The sequence below is a fragment of the Amyelois transitella genome, chromosome Z (assembly GCF_032362555.1).
Source record: "Amyelois transitella isolate CPQ chromosome Z, ilAmyTran1.1, whole genome shotgun sequence".
Taxonomy (NCBI): Eukaryota; Metazoa; Arthropoda; class Insecta; order Lepidoptera; family Pyralidae; genus Amyelois; species Amyelois transitella.
Genome location: NC_083535.1, coordinates 1,063,049 through 1,073,925, shown reverse-complemented (window position 1 = coordinate 1,073,925; position 10,877 = coordinate 1,063,049). Strand labels below are relative to the sequence as shown.

Below are 10,877 nucleotides of genomic sequence, written 5' to 3'. Positions count from 1 at the left end.
CAATATATAATGCAACATTTACTTAAATTAATAATTTTATAATGTACGTCGTGATGAATTGAAATATATGATGTTTAGTCACCCATGAATGAAAATATAGAACCATAATGCCAGAATTTTACTCATAAATAAAAGACTTTATTAAGGAACATACTTTCGCTTTAATGATTTTCATGAAGTATATATATTTTCTTTTTATTACACATACATATTTTACATAATTACATACATTCGATTGAAGTAATATTATCATGGGTAAGAGCAGTTAGTTTTTAAAAGAAATAAAATATGTTCGTGAACAAAGAAAACAAGAACCAAATATATAAAACAGCGAGCGATGACCCCTTGATTTTATTACTACAATGACATTATAATAAATAGGAATTATTCGGACCAATACTTGTGCCCAAAATAAATATAAATTTTTGAAAAGTCAAATAATAAAAAAAACAGTTTTTCAAAAAGGGTGTTTATAAAAGGGTCTGTTTCAGCCGCGTGATGATGATGTCACGATAAAAATAAATAATAGTTATTATAATAATTGCACGTGTTCGTTTAAATGCTTCGCATGGGTTTTCTTTTTTTATAATCGTTTATCCTATCACCCTTTTTGCCAAACTGTTACATGATGTTAAAAGCGCTCTAATGAATTACAAAATACCTACAGCCGAGTACTCACAAGTATTTGAACTTAAATCTTCAAAAGAATCAGGTTCTATTATGCAGATAGGATAAAAATTAAACTGTCAAAAACGTTACAAAGCCTTCCTTAAAATGTAACTATCTGATAGTAAGTGGACGCTCGCTTAAAGGTCTAAACACTACTGCAAATGATCTAGATTTGCCTCGTAGACGTGCTAACAACAATGCCGCTTCGCTGGCTTGTGTGGACCTACAGGGATTCGTAGCAGGTTCTGTTCTTGAAGCCAATAAATAGTTTTTGAAGCCAATAAATAGTTTTTGAAGCCAATTAATAGTTATTGAAGCCAATAAATAGTTCTTGAAGCCAATAAATAGTTCTTGAAGCCAATAAATAAAAAAGTCATAGGGCGCCGAGCCATTACACGAACGTTTGCATGTAACAGCCGCGCAACAAGGAAATATTAGTGCATGGTTACATGCTGTAAATGTATCGATTAAATCAATAGGCAATGAGAAAATATTCCTTACTATTTAAAATGACGATTGAACAAATCAAAAAGAGGCGTCATCATAGTCTGAATTAACACAGAATTATTACTAATACAATTTCAATTTGAATTCCGAGTACTCGCTACGAATCCAATTAAAAGCATATCGCAAAGTTGAAATATACTATACACCAAGCCAAGCTATTATTTATATATACAGTTTGACATTTGACAACAATTTGTAATTTATAGAATCGACTCTTGGCATTCGCAAAGATATTTTTAACATTTCTTTTATAAGACAAGTACTTTACATTCTCGCTGCAGGCGTCATTATAGTTCAGCCAACAATTTCTCTATACAAAGTTTATTTTTTCTGTGGATCAATTACATAACATTGTCTGTGTCTGCTATGTCCAAGTTATATTCTCAGTATCTATAAATCCAAAAATCAAAGTCACAATACTCTGATGATGGCTCTATGTTATCTTCGGTAAATTTGTATAGCGAAATGGTGCTTGTAATTTCTCATAATCGTTTTAGTCGCCCCGATACTCCCACGTATCCCGCGCATTACAAAACCTACTAGAAAAAATAATTTAGACAACAAATCAAAATCACTACCTATCATATTTCTTAACTATCTAGTTCTCTATTCCTTCCAGAAGGGAACTACCTCTTAGCCGTCTTTACACACGATCTTAGCCATGACAATCATAAATTCGCTTCAAGTTGCCTTCTACGTAATGAGTACACTATGTTATAGAATTGGAATTGAAGCAAAAATACTTTCATAGTATTTCTAAATAATTTTATTGATAACTATTTCTAACATAAAGAAAAATTGTAGTCACAGTAACACAGATACTAGCTGCCGCCATCCTACCAGCATTGCGCTGTAGTATTCAGAACTACTAGGGTGCGATTTTCAAATTTGGTGACTATTCCAACTTTAAAAAACTCGTTCGATATCTATGACAATCTATTTTTAAACGATAATCATTCCCTCAGTTTTCAAACAATCACCAAATTCAAAAATAGAACAGAATGCCACTGGCCACTTCTACGCCTCACTAAAATATATTAAACCCATAACTTACAATTTATAGTCAAAACGAAACACAGTCTTACGATGATAAAAAGTAAATAAAAATAGGCGCAATTCAAACCGGCGCGAAATGGCTAGTGGCATCTTACAATCATTGAAAATACAAATGAGGTTTTTATTTCTGCTACCAGATCGCGCTAGATGTCATATTGATTTGACGACATATCAAAAATGTCAAATCTTTGGCCAATAGCAAAGCGACTTGATTCGCCTTAGTGGCGACATCTGGTAACGTAAAAAAAAATCTCAATTGCGTGCGGACGCAAGCGTGAAAAATGTAGGGTACTATGAGAAAACTAACAATAGTTTAACATTAATTCGTAATTCTATCGTTTATCTGCGGAGCAGCTTCCAATCGGGCGTATAACAAAATTAAAACAGCACAAACATATTTATACTTAGATCTAATACACGACATAGACCTTAATTAAAAAAATATTATATTACGTTCAAACCAGGAAAAATATAAGCGATTGTGTGTAATATCTGAACATATACAACTCGAACACATTCACCGTTTGTAATTATCGTATTCACCTTTACTTATAAATATTCTCTTTTCTGTAATTCTAGTGTTAATTCTCATGTGATTACTCCCATTGCAATAGAGTTGTATCCCAAATGTATTTTACGTGTATAGTACAAACATACATACATAAAATTACGCCTCTCCCGGAGGGGTAGGCAGAGACCACATCTTTGCCACGATACCTGCATACTGCATCTTTCGCTTCATCCACATTAATAACTCTCTTTATGCAAACTAGTCGATTTCGGGTGCTCTTGAACTGACCTGTTGCCAGAACATCTCCGATTTGATGTGTATTTGTAAAAATACAAATTCTGTCTGACAATTCTGTTTGTTTGTTTGTTTGTAATATCTTTATTGCATAGAAATTTACACAGTAACAAGAAAATAGTACAAAGTTATAAAATAAACAAATCACTAGGCACTCAATTCTTTTCCCGATTTGATCGCAATATAATTATATCGATTGACAAATATGTAACAAATTAAGCTAAGGCCTACGAAAACAGCTCCACAGATCATCTGATAAACCAATAGTCGGATAGCAATTCTGTAGGATTTATAATACTTTTTTTTTAATATAAATAAACATATAAAAATATACATTTAAATTATGCTCGATTAAATATTACTCAACACTGATTCAACTATAAAACGAACATTTATTAAATAAATTACTATACGATTCCAAATCTATGTCGCTGACATAACGTCGATTGATTAAAATGAGCAGAATTGGTATATATGTATATTCATTTTATTTTGTCGCAATAATTGTAAAATTTGATATAATTAGAACTTCGATAAATAGCGCCGCGCTCGAGGCTAGTCTCTGAACGCGTTGAGCGTCACGTTGTCTTGTATGAAAATCTATGGAACAAGCCCCACTACGCATTTCCGCGACAATCCAGTGTCGTAGTCGCGTCGTGTCACTCAAAGCGGTCATAGATTAAAGCGGGCTGAGATTCTAGTCGAATTTTACGATCAAGAAATATTTTTATTTTATTATTTAAAACAAAAAAAAAATCACATGCAAAATTCTCATATCTCGTGAAATACTAAACCGTCAACGTAATCATTCAGACTAGCTAAACATAAATACTCAAGTTTGTACCCTAAAGTTTAAAACCTAGACATAAAATAAATCAAAAACGATCTTATATATTAATATTTAAAAAAAAAATAATAATAAACAGGTAGAGAAAAAACTGCCGTGTGGTCATTATAAGTTTAAAAATCCGACAAAGCGATAAAGGGCCAGACTTGTTTGAACACATAGACGTGTGAGATAGCTTGAAACGAAATAGCACCGAGTAAACACCGAGTGGGGGAAAATTGTTGATGAAGCGTGAGTGTTACTGGTGTTGGCGCAGACATACAACTCGATAGATACCACACGAAGGACGCAACAAACGTTTATATTTACCACGAGAATAACTATTGTTACGGTAAAGCTCAAGCGATATTAATTTGATATTAAATGTATAATTACGTGTATCTGAGTACACGTTAATATGAGGAGAGAATTCACTTCACTAGGTATGATTGAATAAAATAATTGCACCATGTTAAAATCATTGTGAATTGACAAATAATACAACATAAATTATCTTACAATCTCTCTCGTTGACCGCCTCTTATCGCTGTGATGTAGATACACAACAACTAACAAAAATTAATCAAAATTGATTGATCTATTAGCGATTAATTAGGTTAATGAGACTGTAGCGTGATTTCTTATTTCGAATGCGATCGAATACTAATATCCTCGATCAATTAGTTAAAATAGTAATGTGATGTAATAAGTTTATTTAGGTGAAGGTGCGGTATCTAATCAGATGTATGTCTGTGGTCATTGGTCTGTAGTGTTGCCATTAGATATCGATAGAAAAAACGTACATTTTGATAGCTATCATTATTTGCGGTGGAGTAGTAAAAATTCCAATAGCAAATGATTTGGCTACCGTTCCCCTTGCATTTTATCCAGATTTTTCAACATTAGGAAAGAGTCCGGGCCTCTTTTTCCCAAATTACATCATACATTCATAAATCCATATAATAAGGCGTACACCAGATGTATTCGACGCCAATATACGAATGTTTTGGCAAATTGACATAAAATCTCCACGTAGGTCGGTAACATTTTCATTCTATCTTTATATTTATGTTTCAATATGTAGCATTATGCAAAAAGAGGGGCTATAGTCACGAACGAACGTATATATCTCAACTTATCCTTTTTAACCCATCATTTAACCCTAGACACGAAGAGATAAGAACGAACCATATGCCTTTTCAACGTTCGCGAATACAACACTTTTCGACGAGTTTAACAACTGCATTATCTATCCAAATCTATCGACATCGTTCTATCGATAACCGGGCAACACTAAACACATTTAAATTGATTACTGTATAACGCAGCACTTGCATTTCGGCTTCTTCTTGATGGTGACGTGTTCCGGCTGCTGGGGCTCCGGGGGCAGCGTGCGGTGGACCTCCACCTGCCCAGGTCGGGCTTCGGGAACCGCGCCGCCGTTCTTGGTGCCGTTCATGGCTTTGGGCGTGCTCTGAACCGGGCTGCCGACTTTGGTCTGCGGCGAAGTAGGAGATGCCTGTAATAGAAACGTGTTTACTGTTTAGATGAAGCAATATTATACGGTCAATTTGAGTTTTGCTGCCAAAATTGTATCAAAATTCAATATAATAACGGTTGTGCCGTGTGGTTCCTGACACATACAAACATATAACACGTCTATATCCCTTGCGGGGTAGACAGAGCCAATAGTCTTAAAAACCCTCATAGGCCACATTCAGCATCTTAACGATAGAGTTTACTCGTAGATTCAAATAGCAACTTCTTACTTGAATCTCAATTCCATCGTAATGCCAAACAGCTAAACGTGGCCTATCAGTCTCTTCAAGACGGTTGGCTCTGTCTACCCCGCAAGGGATATAGACGTGAATATATGTATATAAAAGAAGAAGACCAAGTTTATAAGCCTAACTATATAAGATAATTACACTAGACTTACGTTGACATTATTCGCATGAGACTTCTCCACCTCTTCGTCGGCCGGCAGCTGGGGGGCGGCCGCGGGGGGCGTGGGGGTGATGGGTTTCCCACCCTTGATCAGGGAGACTATCTCGTCAGCTTCGCGACTCAAGTCGCCGTCGGGACGGAAGGGGTTGTCCCAACCGCTTTCCGTGCTGGAACAAACGTAGGTATATTAATTATTATAATTTGTATTCATCACAGATTAAAAGTTCGAGCGATTTGGTCTGATAAGTCGGTGGTTCAATGAAGGAATGAATGATTTATTATGCAATGAATAAGTCATATTAAAGTATAAACACAGCATTTAATTACAATTTGTTTAAAATTGAGTGACAGGATAAGGAATGGTTTGGCGTAAGGTATAATGAGTTATTTAATTTAAAAAAATAATTAAATGACGTCTTAGCCCATTGTAACGCTTAAACACGCTATGTACCTATACTTTCACTCCATGCGCAGTGTTCATGACTTTATTAAGCCCTACGTCAATACTATTAATATATTAAAAAAAATGTAAGCTTAGTTCAGTTATCAATCTGATTGATCGTATGTATAAAATACAGGGAAAAGCGTTCATTAAATACCTAGCTTTATTGTTTACTAGAGGCCGCCCGCGACTTCGTCCGCATGGAAACCCTAACACTCATGAACTCCGGGATAAAAAGTAGCCTATATGTTATTCTGGGTCATCAGCTACCTACATACCAAATTTCATCGTAATCGATTCAGTAGTTATTGCGTGAAAGAGTAACAAACATCCATACTGACATACAAACTTTCGCATTTATAACATTAGTAGGAAGGATAATAATTTACCATTTTTTATCTTTTACAAATCAAGCTCCAATTTTCCTCGAGGCTTCGGTCATGAGTACCGCGCGTGCGCAATCACGGCCGAAAACAGTTTCCAAATAACGCACCGGCCACCGGCGAGAATATTAAGCTGACATCAGTTTAAAAGGGTTAATGGAAACGTGCGCAGGCGACGCGTGCTGACGCGCTTTGCACGCTATTTTGTGCTATTAGTCTTGACCTTGAACGGTGACTCATAGAATAAATCGTAATATTTATCTGGCGTGTTAGCTCTCGAGTTTAGTTAGGCGGATTGTAGACTGAATAGAATGTTTATAATTATAATAAGGTCAATGGGTATCTATATATAATGGGTAACTATATATAATAAGTAACTATATATAATGGGTAGTGACGTGCTTGCATTTTTTAATCGATGCAAACTCACGATTGAACCATGATCGAATATGGGTTAGATTCCCCTGTATAAGTTGTAGAGGTTAGGTAGGAGTAACTTTGTGTAAAAACCTGACTTGTCCAATCTAGGATCGTGCTGATAGCATTCCCTGGACTACTCTCACGCAGGAGGAGGAATAGCATATATATACATACATAAAATCACGCCTCTTTCCCGGAGGGGTAGGCAGAGACTACCTCTTTCCACTTGCCACGATCTCTGCATACTTCCTTCGCTTCATCCACATTCATAACCCTCTTCATGCAAGGTGATAGAGGAAAAGCACGGTGATACAAATTCACGATTGATTATGTATTGTAGGTACTTCAATTACAAATCAAAATTTCTGTATGTTCGTAATTTTTTCTATACGAACCAATTACTTAAATAAATGGGAACAGTTATCAACCTGCGATAAGCTACCTTTCTAGCGAACGACGTCTGAAGTATGTGATTTCATTTAATCAATTAGCGAACATACAATTTTCAAAATAATTCTTCTTAACCTTATTTATCTATACCTACTAATATTATAAAGCTGAAGAGTTAGTTTGAACGCGCTAATCTCAGGAAATACTGATTCGAATTGAAAAATTATTTTTGCGTTAAATAGACCATTTATCGAGGAAGGCTTTAGGCTATATAACATCACGCTGCAACTATAAGGAGCGAAGAAATAATGGTAAATGTGAAAAAAAAAACGGGGAAAATTATTCTCTCTTAAGGGCTTCAATGATGCCCAAAATAACTATTCCACATCGCGGGCACAGCTAGTACATACATAAAATAAAGTCATCAATATAACTTAACATATTACCAATACACCATGCGATACACGCCCACATACAAAATTATCACGGACCAAGTTAAAATTAACGTACGCTATCAAGTTAATTTATGTAAGCTTTCATCTTCCTATAGGATCTAACTTTGGCAGGGCTGAGCGTCTTCACGGGGCGTCCTGATGACAAATGGTCTACGATGAAAGTAATACGGGTATAACCATACCCCGTGTAATGTGCAATACCGTATAACTGCAGGCCAATTTGTTTTCAGACAAGTTAAAACGGTTTACGGCCTCGTAAAAACTACATAAGACATTTTCTTGTGTCTCACTTGTTTGTCCGCCTTGGGCTCGCGTCATCCCTTGTTTTAGTAAGGAAAACTAATTAGAAGGTCAGAGGATTTGTGTTAGAATAAAAAAGAGCCAGAGGTATAAGTTCAAAACACCTCGACCAATGTACCAATGACTCTTTTCTTAATTATGTACATTGGAGTTAAGTGCTTACCGATGCTCTGACGGTGAGAATTAGAGACATTGGACAGGTCTCTTGGATAGGTTCTATCAACTGGATGTGTAACCGTGACCAAATACGGGTCAGGTTCGTGTAAAGGCTGCAGAGGTCAAACGGGAGTCGCTTCGTGTAAAAACCCTCACTTACATAAACCGGGTTTATAGTCATAAGCGCACTCCAGGCTCCTATCCAGAGAAGTCCGAAGTTCTCCGAGTAAGGAACAGAGACTATTACCAGGAAGAAGAAAAAGGCTATTTAAAGGGTCGTTTCGTTTTAAGCATAAACGAGAAGAGAACACTTTTCCTTCGTGTCAATATCCTGAGCAATCAGTACAATAGCGATGATGACAATGTCTTTTTGTCATCTCTCTTTCCCGGAGGGGTAGGCAGAGACTACCTATTTCCACTTGCCACGATCTTTGCATACTTCCTTCGCTTCATCCACATTCATAACTCTCTTCATGCAAGCTCGGCGGTTTCGGGTACTTTTGACCGCACCCTTTACCAGGACGTCCTTAATTTGATCAAGAATCAAAATACGAAAGTACATTTTAAAAATTCAAAAATATTTAAAAATACACAATTATGACATCTCAATTACTAAAAAAATATATATAGATGCAATTATTTCATCAATGTTTTAGTAATTGTTGTGAAACTAAATTAATAAACACGTTAGCATAAATTTGTCATCGATGCGTATTGTTCTCACAACAAAAGCATTGAAAATTACCAAGAATCGGTACCTATTAGGCAAGCGTCCAATCTTTAAGACTTTGCCAAGAATTTTCACAGGACCTAACCTACCTAAAAGTAAATTTTCTTACGTGCACCGGCAAATGGAGAATGTAATCGGACCTACTATTAACAGTACTTACCGCCTAAGTTTAAACTCCATCTCTTTTCCATGAATGTCGTAAAAGGCGACTAAGGGATAGGCTTATGAACTTGGGATTCTTAGAATAGAATAGATTTATTTTACCTCTTACGCCATCTACGGGAAATGAGATGGTGTGGCCCTATTCTTTTTTTTTTGTATTGGTGCCGGGAACCACACGGCACTACCATACCAGTCTATAATACATATAAATAGAATACGTGTATGACATAGGTCCCCTCTCCATCAGCCTCGGTCTGAAATAGGTCTCAATGCGAGAGGGGCACGCGGTCTGATAAATAGTTACCAGCAAAGAGGCACAACGCATATTTATTTGAAGCGTTGCACGCACTGTTGGCCCTGTCTACCCCGTACGAGATAAAGACGAAGATAATACGAATGCATGTTTCAATACTTAAAAGGCCCAGTTGTCCAAGCACAAAGTTTCGTTGGAAGTTATGGACTCTAGATTTTCTGTTCGGTTGCTATAATTTGTTTTATCTTTGTTATTCGTTTGTAAAATTTTCTTTTTTAGTTCGCCTAGAATACGGTATTTTAACTGAATTGGACCCTTATTGAACACCAGTAGTAAAACAGTGGAATGGATGTTAATGCAAAAATATATATTAATGAATTTCCCTGGACATAGAGCTTCATGGAACAAGGAATGTGGAACACCACATTTACACACATACATACATACATATTGTCACGTCTATATCCCTTGCGGGGTAGACAGAGCCAACAGTCTTGTAAAGACTGATAGGCCACGTTCAGCTATTTGGCTTAATGATAGAATTGAGATTCAACTAGTGACAGGTTGCTAGTCCATCGCCTAAAAAAGAATCCCAAATTTGTAAGCCTACCCCTTAGTCGCCTTTTACGACATCCATGGGAAAGAGATGGAGTGGTCCTATTATTTTTTGTGCCGGGAATCACGGCACATTTTTTGTTACATTTATTTTTATGTGCAATAAATAGTTTACAAATAAACAAACAAACTTCCTCGAAAGGCAGCATGGAAGCTTAAACGTATAACAATACTAGAGGCCGCCCGCGACTTCGTCCGCATGGAAACCCTATCAATCCCGCGGGAACTCTGGGATAAAAAGTAGCCTATGTGTTATTCTGGGTCTTCAGCTACCTACATACCAAATTTCATGGTAATCGGTTCAGTAGTTTTTGCGTGAAAGAGTAACAAACATCCATACAAACTTTCGCCTTTATAATAGTAGTAGGATTATCAATCGTTTTCATTCCGACAAACGAGAGACGGTGTTCGCACGATCATTGACAACTGTAGAAAATTAAAGTGAAAACAGCGGCGGCGGTGCGCCGGAGCGGATCCGTCATAGCTGTTACAATAACATTCGTCTGAGAAAATAGACGCTGTTAAGATTTTATGTAATAACCATTTTACCGGGAACGAGAGCCAGGAACCATACGGCACTTAATTTGGCATTACAATCAAATACATACATATATGTATGTATCACGTCTATATCCCCCGCGGGGTAGACAGAGCCAACATTCTTGAAGACTGATAGGCCACGCTCAGCTGCCCGGCTTAATGATAGAACTGAGATTCAAATAGTGACAGGTTGCTAGCCCATTGCCTATAAAAAGAATCCC

General features: G+C 36.6%; 1 protein-coding gene across 1 annotated transcript in view; it reads right to left on the bottom strand.

The window, feature by feature from the left end:
* Positions 1-202: 202 nt before the first annotated feature.
* The window catches only part of LOC106130573 (uncharacterized), a 53,777-nt gene continuing 43,102 nt past the window's right edge, over positions 203-10,877 (bottom strand). The window contains exons 6-7 of the mRNA XM_013329447.2: positions 5,803-5,977; positions 203-5,382 (exon numbers count right to left, since the gene is read on the bottom strand). Of these exons, the coding sequence (XP_013184901.1) occupies positions 5,176-5,382; positions 5,803-5,977 (382 nt within the window). The 3' untranslated portion in view covers positions 203-5,175. The remainder of the gene's footprint in view (positions 5,383-5,802; positions 5,978-10,877) is intronic.